Source organism: Ranitomeya variabilis, chromosome 1 (assembly GCF_051348905.1).
Source record: "Ranitomeya variabilis isolate aRanVar5 chromosome 1, aRanVar5.hap1, whole genome shotgun sequence".
Lineage (NCBI taxonomy): Eukaryota > Metazoa > Chordata > Amphibia > Anura > Dendrobatidae > Ranitomeya > Ranitomeya variabilis.
In genome coordinates this window covers 741,740,254-741,755,370 of record NC_135232.1, presented here as the reverse complement: position 1 = coordinate 741,755,370, position 15,117 = coordinate 741,740,254, and the positions used below count along the sequence as shown (strand labels likewise).

At 42.4% G+C, this 15,117-nt stretch overlaps 1 protein-coding gene across 1 annotated transcript in view; it reads left to right on the top strand.

The window, feature by feature from the left end:
- The window catches only part of DLK1 (delta like non-canonical Notch ligand 1), a 53,240-nt gene extending 38,583 nt beyond the window's left edge, over nucleotides 1–14,657 (top strand). Inside the window, exons 6-7 of the mRNA XM_077269275.1 lie at nucleotides 5,271–5,412; nucleotides 13,220–14,657. Of these exons, the coding sequence (XP_077125390.1) occupies nucleotides 5,271–5,412; nucleotides 13,220–13,937 (860 nt within the window). The 3' untranslated portion in view covers nucleotides 13,938–14,657. The remainder of the gene's footprint in view (nucleotides 1–5,270; nucleotides 5,413–13,219) is intronic.
- Nucleotides 14,658–15,117: the final 460 nt, after the last annotated feature.

Sequence of the window (15,117 nt, the reverse complement as noted above, 5' to 3'; positions counted from 1 at the left end):
GCTGTGCAGGCGCTGCTCTCTCTTTTCATAAAAAAATTGCTTAGTCTAATTTGCTTGATCTGCAATATATATAAATGATGGAGAGAGCTTCACGTAAAGAGGCCACCGTCAAATTCCAAACATTTTGACAAGGATCATGGGTGAAAGACAGCAGATCGACAGTGGCCTAAAGATGGCAACTATTCTCTATCTACGGGCTATGTGATGGGTGTCTGCTCCAGCAGAAGCTCTGCAGTGGCACCAGCAAGGACATGACATTCATGGCCACCATTCTAAATAAAAGACTGACAAACCCACCGATTTCAGCAGGATTGGCCTGAAGTGTAAGGTGGTCTCACAACACCTCCTCTGACCAATGATTGTTTGGTGGGGAAATAAGCCGCCGTTAGAGGATTCTGGCTTGTAGATTATGCAGGAGTTTTCATCAGTATGGGGGAGAGAGTCATCTGTCAAAGAATTGTTCTGAAAGGGGAAAAACACAGAAAAGGCAGCTTTGGAAGACCCCCATGTTTCTTGTGTGGTTTTTCTTAAAGTCATGTCCTTATCTGAGCCCTTTTTGAATTTAGGGTAGGAACTGAGTATGAGGGCCCATGAAGTGGGTTGCGAGCTTGCGTATATTGGCCAATACTTCATGTATTTTATATATCATCTTTCATATTTTTTTTGCACATTTCTTTATTTTTTAACGGGATGCAGCCAGGTCTTTTACTGTTGGTTGGGTGATTTGGCATGTCAGTCTTGTGAGGTGCACTTATATAGTGCTGGGCAGCCCGCCTGATCTAATGGTATGGACGTCATCAATAGGCTGTAAGTCAGATACTGTGCACTATACATACGTGTGTGACTGGTGCCTCATCTGTGTGCATTTTAATACTAGGCAAACACCCCCTCTATGTATTGGTGGGTGTGTGAGTGGTTGCTCCATCAGTGTTTTGCCCCTGTGCTGCCCCCCGCCTTTATCATGGGGGTCTCCTGCATCCCGCTAGTGCATTGGTAATCTGACCTGGAGTTGGTAAGGCTGTTTTTTTTAGTTTTTTTTCGAAGTTATGTTCTATGTAAGCTGGTCTTCTGTAAGGTGGGCTTTAGCTTCGGTCTCCCTTTTGCGAATACATCTTCGCAGAGTTCCTCACGGCATGTGCCCTAGAAATTCTCCAGTGCCAGTGTCAGAAACGGGGGCACAAGACTACAAATATGAGATTTGCATACATCTGGTCATGTGCCGACTAGACGTATGGGGCCTCACTCAATATAAGTACATTGAGAGGGGACAAATAGTTCTAGTCATAATGTTGCCAGAAATATGCAAATCACATACTTTTGGTCACATGTCCGTGCGCTCACAGAGCTGGGGAATTGCAACACCGCGCAGTGCACACAATATGAGAATTCGCAAGTCTGCAGTCACAATCTTTAGGGAATTGATGAAGATAGCTGAGCGCTTGTCTCCATTGGACCCATAAGTGATAAATGGTATGGCAATGGCACCGTGCATGCCCAACTGCCACCTGCAATCACACACTTAGAACCTATCCAGTAGATGACTAATCATAACGTAGTGATCACAATCAAAGTGAATACCTTTCAATCACTTGGATAAACCAGATATTCAGATTTCAAGCACAGAACTGCAATGTAATGTGGAATTTCAAGACACCTGAAGTAGAAGAGTAGTGAAAATCAAAGTAAATTTCTCAACCCTTTTAACCACTTTCCGACATGTGGAGTAATAGTATGCCGATGTCTGACTCCCCTAGTTTGGTGCAGGCTCCAACGCTGAGGCCACACCTTTCTGGGCACTTGACAGCTGATCTATACAGCTGACATGTGCCTGCAACAGCTGCAGGTGGAATTGTGTTCCACCCGTGGCTGTTAACTAGAGAAATTACGCTGTCAATCTATGACAGCAGCATTTAACTGGCGCTTATAGGAAGCATGTCACTGACTCCACCCATCAGTGACCCCGTCACATGATCGCAGGTCACCGATGGGTCGGCATTACAACCAGAGGTCTGCAGCAGACCTCTGTGGTTTTCATTGCTATGACTCCCGCCCCCTGGTCCACCACGCTCATAGCAAGTGAGCATTTCTGCTACACACAGGCGATCTGATCATCGCCTGTATGTAGCAGAGCCGATTGGACAACTGCAGCTTCTTGTCTCCCAGGCAAACTATTGAAGCATGCAAAAAGTAAAACAAAAATGTTTTTTTTTTTAAATAAATAAAAGTTCAAATCCCCCCCCTTTCGCCCCATTCAAAATAAAATCAAATAAACACATATTTAGTATCGCCGCATTCAGAGTCGCCCGATCTATCAATAAAAAAAAAGAATTAACCCGATCACTAAATGGCATAACGAGAAAAAATTTGAAACGCCAGAATTAAATTTTTTTGGGCACCGCTTCATTGCAATAAAATGCAATAACGGGCAATCAAAAGAACGTATCTACAGCAATATGGTATCAATAAAAACGTCAGCAAAATATAAGCCCTCACCCAGCCCCAAATCACGAAAAGTGGAGACGCTATGGGTCACGGAAAATGGCACTTTTTTTTCTTTTTTTTTTTCAAACCTATACATGCTTTGTGTCTGTATTTGCAATGACCTGGAGAAACATAATGGTAGGTCAGTTTTAGTATTTAGTGAAAAAAAACAGTTGTGGAATTGCACTTTTTTTTGCAATTTTTTTCCTATTTTACAGTACCCGATATGTTAAAATCAATGGTGTCGTATAACCCCTTCATGACATGCGCCGTACTAGTACCACGCATGTCGTGTCTCCCCCTTTGATGTGGGCTCTGGCGCTGAGCCCACATCAAAGTTGTGACATGTCAGCTGTTTTGTACAGCTGACATGTGCGCGCAATAGCGGCAGGTGGAATTGCGATCCACCTGCCGCTATTAACTAGTTAAATGCCGCTGTCAAACGCTGACAGCGACATTTAACTACCGCTTCCGGCCACGCGGCCGGAAATGCTCGCATCGCCGACCCCCGTCACATGATCAGGGGTCAGCGATGTGTCGGCATGACAACCTAAGGTCTCCTTGAGACCTCTATGGTTGTTGATGCCGGCTTGCTGTGAGTGCCACCCTGTGGTCGGAACTTATAGCAAGCCTGCATTTCAGCTACATAGCAGCGATCTGATGATTGCTGCTATGCAGCAGAGCCTATCAGGCTATGCCAGCTTCTAGCCTCCCATGGAGGCTATTGAAGCATGGCAAAAGGAAGAAAAAATGTTTGAAAAAATATGAAAAAATTGCCCCATTCAAAATAAAACAATAAAAAAATTTCAAACCTACACATATTTAGTATTGCCGTGTTCAGAATCGCCCGATCTATCAATAAAAAAAGGATTAACCTGATCATTAAACGGCGTAGTGAGAAAAAAAATCAAAACGCCAGAATTACATTTTTCTGGTTGCCGCGACATTGCATTTAAATGCAATAACGGGTGATCAAAAGAACGTATCTGCACAAAAGTGGTGTCATTAAAAACATCAGCTTGGAATGCAAAAAATAAGCCCTCACCTGACCCGAAATCCCGAAAAATGGAAACACTACGGGTATCGGAAAATGGCGCAATTTTTTTTTTTTAGCAAAGTTTTGAATTTTTTTCACCACTTAGATAAAAAATAGCCTAGACATGTTTGGTGTCTATGAACTCGTAATGACCTGGAGAATCATAATGGCAGGTCAGTTTTAGCATTTAGTGAGCCTAGCAAAAAAGCCAAACGAAAACAAGTATGGGATTGCACTTTTTTTGCAATTTCACCACACTTGGAATTTTTTTCCCTTTTCTAGTACAAGACATGGTAAAACCAATGGTGATGTTCAAAAGTACAATTAGTCCCCCCAAAAATAAGCCCTCACATATTGACCATTGGCCATATTGACGGAAAAATAAAAAAGTTATGGCTCTGGGAAGGAGGGGAGCGAAAAAGAAAATGCAAAAACGAAAAAGGGCTGCGTCTTGAAGGGGTAAAAGTACAACTCGTTCCACAAAAAACAAGCCCTCACTTGGCTATATTGACTGAAAAATAAAAAAGTTATGGCTCTGAGAATAAGGGGAGCAAAAAATTAAAACAGAAAATGGCCTGAAGGTTAGTTAAGGGGTTAATGTAGTGTTACGTATTTTCAATGGCTGGCTAATCTAATTATCAGGTCTTATTGATCAACCCATTAGCAATAAATAACCCCTGTACAGGTGGTGCGCCTCATGAGAAAATAAAAACTAGTGAAAAGCAAAAGAACTATGACAAGAGCGCCATCTGCAGTTGAGACTGCATTTATATTTTTACTATTTCCTCCTAGGACTTTGTGCATACATTATATTTTTGATGTAATATGTGAAATGCATATTTTGTCCATCACACCGCTCACTGTATTGTGTTGGTTACTCAAGTCCCGTCTTTGGGGACATATATACAACAATTCTTGCCACTTCTAAGGAAGGGGTGTAATGAGGTGTGTGATTTGAAGATCTTGGGTCCAAATACAAAATAAGTCCCCCTACCGCTATCCTATATCATTTATAATAGTGGTGTCTTCACAAACCTTTAGGCCACGTTCACACGTTCAGTATTTTACATCAGTATTTGTAACCCAAAACCAGGAGTGGGTGATAAATGCAGAAGTGGTGATATGTTTCTATTATACTTTTCCTCTGTTTCTTCCACTCCTGGTTTTGGCTACAAATACTGAGGTAAAATACTGACCCAGTACTGACCGTGTGCATGCGGCCTACGTACCAGGGCTAGATTGTGACTGCTAGCTCTGCACCCGTAGAGCTGCTCTCCATCTCTGGGGTAGACATGCTGTATATATAGTCTGTACAATTAGTGCGGCAGCAAAGGGGCTTACAGGAGAGGCGGGGGGCAGTCACAGAGATAGTTATAGAAGGAAAAGCTTGAAGTCCTTTGAAATGAGTGCAGGGCCTGGCATTTTTGGTGGGCACGGTTTTCTGATGGGGACAGAGATTTCCATCTGTGGGGTTAGGCTTGCTGGAGATCTGTATGAGATGCACTGTGATGTTCTCCTCTGCATACAGCGTGTTTTTATTGTGTGCCATGATGTGAATGGAACTATAGACAGCTCTTGAACAGCAGCTATTTGCTTTCAGTGTCCGCTCTTCATCCACAGGTGTGGGCATCTAGGACAAATATAGCAAATGGAATCAAATTGCAAAAAATGCAGCTTTGGTTGTGAATGGAGAATAGTCACTTCATGTAACTGGAGCAGTGTCAGAAATGTAACCCGTGTATATTTCCCACAGATATCCATCCATGTGCTGCAGTTCCCTGTTCCAGTAACTCAACCTGCATCGAAACGGGTGACGGTGGCTACATCTGCCTATGTGCTCCAGGATTTACAGGAAAAAACTGCTTGGTTAAAAGGGGACCCTGCAATATAATTGGGTAAGTGATCACCTTTAAATTAAAATCTGCAGCTGGAAAGGTTATGCCACCAAACCACAGAGGGTTGTCTCTGCAGTGAGCTGTGGTGAGATATTTCACACCACATGTTTGACACCTCGAGATCCTAGTGCATAAGTAGAAGAGCAGGCGAAAACTGCCACAAACAAGCACCGCTGCCTTCACTGTCAGCACAAGACTTCACTGCTGGGATTATAATGTTTGTCAGGTTCATGAATCTCCAGGACGTGGCCTTAATGTTCTACATGGTGGAGGACTCGGCAGGATATGTTCATAACATGAATATAAAAATACAAGCAGCTGTCTCCTGATCAAGGAATGAGGGTTCTGCTTGTCTCATTAGCTGTTCAGACATTTGCAATTCAGATCCAATTAAAATGTCTACTGTCCTTCTAAATAGCTAAAAATATCCCTGACTGATCTCTGAGCCAGAATCTGGAGGTGGTTTATATAAGAGAAACATTAACAGGGCTCTTCTTTACCTAGAAAACCGTGGACAAACGTTTCCAAATTCTTCATAAATAAGTTTATGTCCATAAAGGCAGTATAGTAGTTATATTCCTGTACATAGGGGCAGTTTTATATTAGCTATATTCTTGCACATGGGAGCAGTATTACGCACATGGTCAAAATTGTTGGTACCCCTCGTTTAATGACAGAAAACCCCACAATGGTCACAGAAATAACTTGAATCTGACAAAAGTAATAATAAATAAAAGATCTATGAAAATGAACAAATTAAAGTCAGACATTGCTTTTCAACCATGTTTCCACAGAATTTAAAAAAAAACAACATAAAACTCATGAAATAGGCCTGGACAGAAATGATGGTACCCCTGAAAATAATGTGACAAAAGGGACATGCTAACCCAATCTCCCTCCACTAAACTTCTTTGGTGGGAGTACTTGCAGGTCCGGTCCTTCCTGGCCTCTTTGAATTTGCCAGGGGGTTCGAACTGTAGACTCTCTCCCTTGGAACTGTTGTTTGCCGGTGGAGACGCCCCGAGCAGGGGAATCTCTTCCCTCTACTCAATTTTTTCAACACCTGACTCTGACATAAGGCGCTATTTCCAGTCTGCTTGGGAGAAGGATTTTGGGCGGACTTTGTCGGATGAGGAATGGGAGCGTTGCTTCCTGATGAACCATAAACTCCCGAGTTCCAGTGAGGCCTCGGAGAAGGGGTATAAACTGCAATATAGGTGGTACCTCACTCCTGACAGGTTACACAAATTTTCTCCCTCAATTTCAAACTGCTGCTGGAGGTGTGGAAATGGCATTGGCTCCCTTTTGCATATCTGGTGGGGCTGCCCCTTGATTAGAACATTCTGGGACCAAGTGTTCCGAAATTATGGTTTGATCACAGGCAAGCACATCATTGGTACTCCGGAGATAGCATTGCTCTCCATGATTCCCGGTTCGGTGGGATTCCATAAAAAAGGACATCCTTAAATTTTGCCTAGCGGCTGCTAGGATGGTGATCCCCCGCCGATGGCGAGACCCGGTTCCCCCCGATGTTGTGGAGTGGTTTTCAGAATTTGAAACCATCTTTAGGATGGAGGAAATTGATGCAGACCTTTCACAGACAAGGGTCTCCTTTTTAGGTATCTGGACTGAATGGATTCTATTTAAAGATTCTGCTCGTTTCCCTGACCTGTTTACCTGAATACGCCTGTCTATTCTATAGTTGATTACTAAGCTACTCTTCTCTTCTTTTCGTGTTCTCATTTTATATTTCTTTTCTTGAGCCCCACCTACTTGGGCTCCCCCCTGTACCATGATTTACCAGTTACTTTTATAATGATACTATTTGCGTGCATGTCTCGCTCTAGGGGACATGGGCAAACTGATTTTAGGTATGCTTTCTTGTATTTACGGTATTGAAAGTGCTCGCCTGTTGCGGGGGCAAGGAGTTATTGCTTATATGTTAAAGTTACCGTAGTCATTCTAGAGGGTTTACTCCCTCTAATTTTTTTTTTTTTTTCTCTCTTTTATGTAAGATTTATGCAAGGTTTGTGAACGAGTGTTTTTTGTGTTACTCTTCTCGAATTGTATATTATAAGGAAAAGTACTTTGATCATTGTCGTAGTTACTGTTTTTCTTGTAAAATTCTCTTCTCTTTAATAAAAATATATTTACCTCAAAAGGGACATGCTAAATCAAGGTGTGTCCACTAACTAGCATCACAGGTGTTTACAATCTTGGAATCAGTGAGTGGGCCTGTATATAGGGCTACAGATACTCACTGCGCTGTTTGGTGACATGGTGTGTGTCACACTCAACATGGACCAGAGGAAGTGACAGAAAGAGTTGTCTCTTATAGACAAACATGATAAAGGTAAAAGTTATACGACCATCTCCAAGCAGCTTGATGTTCCTGTGATTACAGTTGCACATATTGTTCAGAAATGTAAGATCCATGGGACTGTAGCCAACCTCCCTGGACGTGGCCACAGGAGAAAAATTTATGACAAATCAAAGAGACAGATAATACGAATGGTAGCAAAAGAGCCCAGAAAACTTCTAAACAGATTAAAGGTGAACTTCAAGCTCAAATAACATCAGTGTCAGATCACACCATCCATCGTTCTATGAGTCAAAATGGACTTCATGGGAGATGACCAAGGAGGACACCATTGTTGAAAAAACTCATAAAAAAGCCAGACTGGAATTTGCCAAACTACATGTTGACAAGCCACAAAGCTTCTGGGATAATGTCCTATGGACAGATGAGACAAAAATAGAACTGTTTAGCAAGGCACATGAGCTCTATGTTCACAGACGGAAAAATGAAGCATATCAAGAAAAGAACAATGTCCCTACTGTAAAACATGGAGGGGGCTCTTATGTTCTGGCGCTGCTTTGCTACATCTGGCACAGGGTGTCTAGAATTTGTGCAGGGTACAATGAAATCTCAAGACTATCAAGGGATTGTAGAGAGAAATGTGCTACCCAGTGTAAGAAAACTTGATCTCACTCGCAGGTCATGTGTCTTGCAGCAGGAAATGACCTCAAACACAGAGCTAAAAACACCCAAGAATGGCTAAGAGCAAAACATTGGACTATTCTGAAGTGGCCTTCTATGAGCCCTGACCTAAATCCTATTGAGCATCTTTGGAAAGAGCTGAAACATGCCGGCTGGAAAAGGCAACCTTCAAACACGAGACAACTGGAGCAGTTTGCTCTTGAGGAGTGGGCCAAAAAAACTGTAGAGAGGTGCAGAAGCCTCATTGACAGTTACAGGAATCGTTTGATTGCAGTGATTGCCTCAAAAGGTTGTGCAACAAAATATTAAGTTAAGAGTACCATAATTTCTGTCCAACCCGATTTAATGAGTTTTATTTTTTTAAATTCTGTGGAAGCATGGTAGAAAAGCAATGTCTGACTTTCATTTGTTCATTTTCATAGATCTTCTATTGATTATTACTTTTGTTAGATCAAGTTATTTCTGTGACCATTGTGGGTTTTTCTGTCATTAAACGAGGGGTACCAACAATTTTGACCACATGTGTATAGTAGGGTAGTAATGATCGCAGTGGCAGAGGATGTGCTCATGACCAGGCCCGTGCAGGATGGTGGCCCATTCACGCCAGTGTACCATTTCAGCTAAATGTGTATCCGAGAATGCATATTCAGCTGATCTGTATTATGCAATACACGCCAGCCGATCAGAGGCCTGCAGCTGACATCGGCGTGCCAGTCATAGGCGTCAAATAGCAGTGACGTCATGCGTTGCCCATAGCAGGCAAGCTTAAGTCAGCTACCGGCTCCTGCGTGTCTGACCTGCGTTGCCATATAAACAACTTAGGAGGGTTGATCCTAAAGACAGATTCCCTTTAATACATCTTATCCTTTTGTGAAACATTAAGTTATTCTTGCTTCTCATTGAATTTATATTCATGGTATGTATTGTTTGGAGGGCTTTAGAGAGATCGTAGGAATTAAAGAGTTTTGTGAACTATCTAAAGTGCTTCTCACAAAATTAGAATATCATCAAAAAGTTAATTTATTTCAGTTCTTCAATACAAAAAGTGAAACTCATACTATATAGAGTCATTACAAACAGAGTGATCTATTTCACGTGATTATTTCTGGTAATGTTGATGATTATGGCTTACAGCCAATGAAAACCCAAAAGTCATTATCTCAGTTAATTAGAATAATTAACAAAAAACCTGCAAAGGTTTCCTAAGCGTTTAAAAGGTCCTTTAGTCTGTTAGGCTCCACAATCATGGGGAAGACTGCTGACTTGACAGATGTCCAGAAGGCAGTCATTGACACTCTCCACAAGGAAGGTAAGCCACAAAAGGTCATTGCTTAAAGGGACTCTGTCACCTGAATTTGGAGGGAACAATTTTCAGCCACAGAGGTGGGGTTTTCGGGTGTTTGATTCACCCTTTCCTTACCCGCTGGCTGCATGCTGGCTGCAATATTGGATTGAAGTTCATTCTCTGTCCTCCATAGTACACGCCTGCGCAAGGCAAGATTGCCTTGTGCAGGCATGTACTACGGAGGACAGAGAATGAACTTCAATCCAATATTGCAGCCAGCATGCAGCCAGCGGGTAAGGAAAGGGTGAATCAAACACCCGAAAACCCCGCCTCTATGGCTGAAAATTGTTCCCTCCAAATTCAGGTGACAGAGTCCCTTTAAGAAGCTGGCTGTTCACAGAGTGCTGTATCCAATCATATCAATGGAAAGTTGAGTGGAAGGAAAAAGTGTGGTAGAAAAAAGTGAACAAGCAACCGGGATTACTGCAGCCTTGAACGGATTGTTAAGAAAAGGCCATTCAAACATTTGGGGGAGATTCACAAGGGGTGGACTGCTGCTGGAGTCATTGCTTCAAGAGCCACCACACACAGACGTATCGAGAACATGGGCTACAAGTCTCACATTCCTTTTGTCAAGCCACTCATGACCAATGGACAACACCAGAAGTTTCCACAATCAGTGATGGTTTGGGAGCCATGTTATCTGCTGGTGTAGGTCCACTGTGTTTTATCAAGACCAAAGTCAGCGCAGCCATCTACCAGGAACTTTTACAGAACTTCATGCTTCCCTCTGCCGACAAGCTTTTTGGAGATGGAAATTTCATTCTCCAGCAGGACTTGGCACCTGTCCACACTGCCAAAAGTACCAGTACCTGGTTTACAAACAACAGTATCACTGTGCTTGATTGGCCAGCCAACTCACCTGACCTTAACTCCATAGAGAACCTATGAGGTATTGTCAAGAGGAAGATGAGAGACACCACACCCAACAATGCAGACGAGCTGAAGGCTGCAATCAAAGTAACCTGGGCTTCCATAACACCTCAGCAGTGCCACAGGCTGATCGCCTCCATGCCACACCGCATTGATGCAGTAATTGATGCAAAAGGAGCCCCGAACAAATATTGAGTGCATTTACTGAACACACATTTCAGTAGGCCAACATTTCGGATTTTAAAATCATTTTTCAAGCTGGTGTTATAAAGTATTCTAATTTACTGAGATAATGACTTTTGGGTTTTCATTGGCTATAAGCCATAATCAGCAACATTAACAGGAATAAACACTTGAAAAACATCACTCTGTTTGTAATGACTCTTTATAATATATGAGTTTTGAGTTTTCCATTCAAGAACTGTAATAAATTAACTTTTTGATGATATTCTAATTTTGTGAAAAGCAGCTACAAATGAAAATCAGTCTATTATAGGTTTTACAAGTAAAATTGGAGGTAGTTGAATACTGTTGCTAGATTTGGAGGCTGAAATAGTGGATTACACTATTCACACAAACTTTTATCACAAGCCTGCTGTGACTAATTTGCCAGTGCATTATGCTGGTCATCATCCTTACCATATTAAGGAATTTTTGCTCTGGGGCATTTTTGCGACTATGCCGCATTACCAGTAGTACTAGTAATGCATCTTTTGTAGCGCAACTCCACGATTTGAGCTCCATATTACACAAACGGAGCTACCCACTTAATGTCATCCAGAGAAGATGTGAAAAATCTTCTCAAAGTGATCGTTCATCTTTGTTACAGTGAAAAAATAAGGAAAAAGGGAAGAGATTTGTTTCTTTGCTCTAACACAATTCTGTGAGTGACCTAATTAAGTTCATTATTAGAAAACATTGTTACATGATTGAAAGGAAGCCTTTGTTATCTGTAGTCGCTATTAGGAAGGAAATAATTTCATTCAGGCGGAGAACAAATATAAAGGATGTGCTAGTTATAGGCAAAATATCGCAGAATTCGCATAATGCTAACTGGCTCAAGGACTTGCTACCGAGAGGTAATTGTAAATGTAGACACTAAATACACGGTATTGTATGGTACTGAATGAGTCTAAGTAGTTACCGTATATACTCGAGTATAAGCCGAGATTTTCAGCCCAAATTTTTGGGCTGAAAATGCCCCTCTCGGCTTATACTCGAGTCATGATCGGCGGTGGGGTCGGCGGGTGAGGGGGAGAGAGGACTGTCGCATACTCACCTAGTCCCGGCGCTCCCCCTGCCTGTCCCACGGTCTTCGGTGCCGCAGCTCGTCCCCTGTTCAGTGGTCACGTGGGACCGCTCATTAAAGTTATGAATATGGACTCCACTCCCATAGGGGTGGAGCCGCATATTCATTCCTCTAATCAGCGGTAACGGTGACCGCTGACAGAGGAAGAGGCTGCGGCACCCGGAGACCAGCTGTCCGGGATAAGGAGCCAGGGACGCCGGGAGCAGGTAAGTATGGCATAGTTACCTGTCCACGTTCCACACGCCGGGCGCCACTCCGTCTTCCCGTCCTCTTGCTCTGACTGTTCAGGTCAGAGGGCGCGATGACGTACTAGTGTGCGCGCCGCCCTCTGCCTGAACAGTCAGTGCGGAGAGACGCCGAGACGGGACGCTGAGGAGCTGCAAGCAAGAGAGGTGAGTATGTCGTTGTTTTTTTTCTATTGCAGCAGCAGCAGCATTATAGATGGGGCACAGCTTTCTATGGCACATCTATGGGGCAACAATGAACAGTGCAGAGCATTGTATATGGGGCACAGCTTTCTATGGCACATCTATGGGGCAACAATGAACGGTGCAGAGCATTGTATATGGGGCACAGCTTTCTATGGCACATCTATGGGGCAACAATGAACGGTGCAGAGCATTGTATATGGGGCACAGCTTTCTATGGCACATCTATGGGGCCATAATGAACGGTGCAGAGCATTGTATATGGCACAGCTTTATGTGGAGCATCTATGGGGCCATAATGAACGGTATGGAGCATCTATTTTTATTTTTGAAATTCACCGGTAGCTGCTGCATTTTCCACCCTAGGCTTATATTCGAGTCAATAAGTTTTCCCAGTTTTTTGTGGCAAAATTAGGGGGGTCAGCTTATACTCAAGTATATACGGTATACGTTTTGTGTTATTCATTTCCTTACCTGTAAGAACAAGATGGTGGTGTATGCGATTATATCTGAATGTAGCCGCTTCTACATTGGCAAAACAATTAGTCCGCTATACAAATCCGTTATTGAACATGCAAGTTCTTTACAATCAGGAAAATGTTCTGCCATACTCTTGAATACGTAGAGCAGCAGGTATGAGGCCACACATGGCCGGATGAAGTGTGATCATACATTACAGCTGTGTCTCTGTGGTTGAACCCAAGACCATGCATGATAAATCGAAAAAAATATTGATCTATCAGTGCCAAGTGCCGCTATCTACTTTCGTCTTGGAAAGAATTGAAAATGTATTTTTAAAAGTTGAGCATTATTAATTGACCCTTCTCATGTGATTGTGTATGTTTCTATAGGTCTCCTTGCAAGAATGGAGGGACTTGCATAGATCATAATGGCTTTGCTTCCCAAGCTTCGTGTCAGTGCCCTCCAGGTTTTGAAGGCAATAAATGTGAAATAAAGAAAGATGGCTGCAAACCAAACCCTTGTGCAAATGGTGGGAATTGCACTGATGTTGATACAGGATTTAAGTGCAAATGTCCTGTGGGATTCAATGGTCGGTCTTGCAAGGAAGTCAAGTTATTGTGTAGTAGTAATCCCTGTGCTCATGGTGGGACCTGTCATGCAAAGATTGAAGGATTTCAGTGCACCTGTCCCCCTGAATACAGAGGAGCTATGTGTGATGTCTTGAATAACAATAAGAAGGTCCATACTGTAGTAAATCATGTTCATTTACAGCCCCATCACATGATTTTCCCCCACCAAGGACATGAGGTCTTAAAGATCACGATGAAGGAGACCGTCCACAATATGGACCCGTTCCTCAGCAGAAGTCAGATCATTTGTTTCATTGTCCTTGGTCTTCTCACTTGCCTCATAGTCCTCATAACGACGGGAATTGTTTTCTTTTCGAAGTGTGAGACCTGGTTAGCCAACGCCAAGTATAGCCACCTTATCCGGAAGAAAAAGGATTTCTACATGAAAGCTGATAGAGAAGCTGGCAATGACGTTAAGATTATTTTTCCTGAAAAAGTTAAAATTGCTAACTATAGCAGGAATTACACCACTGTTTAATGCAATGGAGCACAAGGAGGGGCAAAAGTTTCGGCAATCGGTCAAATGAGTCATTGCAACTTTTTTTCCCAGATTCCTTGGCATACTTTCTGAGAAAGGTAGACCGCCCAAAAAGAGAACATTTGTGCAACGTGAACCCTGGTTAGATCGAGGACAAAGTCTAAAGTCCAGTCAAAATCTGAAAATGTGACCGGACAGCAGTAAACTTTATTTATTACAATCCTCCCGCATTCAAAATATCATCATCACAGCGTTCCTGAAAATTGGATATGGAAAATGAGTTGTTCCACTGGGGAACTAGGCTGTTGCTAGTGATTTATTTTATGAAAACATCATCCATCATGAATAGACCATCAAAGTGTGATTGGTTCCCCAAGAGCAGCACAAATCAGCAAAGGCCCCATTAGTGATTCTTAAGGCACGGTGGCACTTCATTACATGTGGCTGTGCCTGGTACTGCAGCTCATCCTCATTCCGATAAGCTACGGTACTTTCTGATAGCTAATGGTGCTGGCAGAAGATTTTGATGATCTATTTATCATTGACATGTATTCTTAGGAAAAAGGATTTTCTTGACTGTTTAGGACAGATGTTTTGATGGCATGAAAAGAAAATAACTGTGATCACTACTGTGTGGACCCTCTAAATTAACCGAGCAAACAATGTCTCACTTTTGTGGGCTCATGTGTTAAGTGGAGTAAAGGGGATACTGAAAATGACACTGATGACTTCAGACTTGTCAGAAATGTATTAAACCAACTGTTAAAGGGTTATTACGAAAAAAAACAACAAGTTATCTCCTATTCATAGGACAGAGAATAACTTGCTGAGATCAAGGCTCTGGAACTCCAACAACAGGACTGTGCTGCCCCATCCTGAATGGACAGTGCTCGGCTTTCTCCGGCAGTCCCACAAACAATGAATGGAGTAAAGAAGGAGCATGTGCGTGTCCACTCCAATCACAATGGGGTCCCAGATCTTGGGATCATTCGGGGTTCGACCACCATGGATAGGAGATAACTTTTTTTTTTTTTTTAATATATTTTTTTAGGTCACAAAACACATAATGTATACAAAACATATGTTTATCTTTTTTTATCTGCTTGTTGTAACTTTCTATCATCTACAAGACTTATATTTTCCAACATCTTTAGTCCAATTCCACTCCCTTGTGCATCTC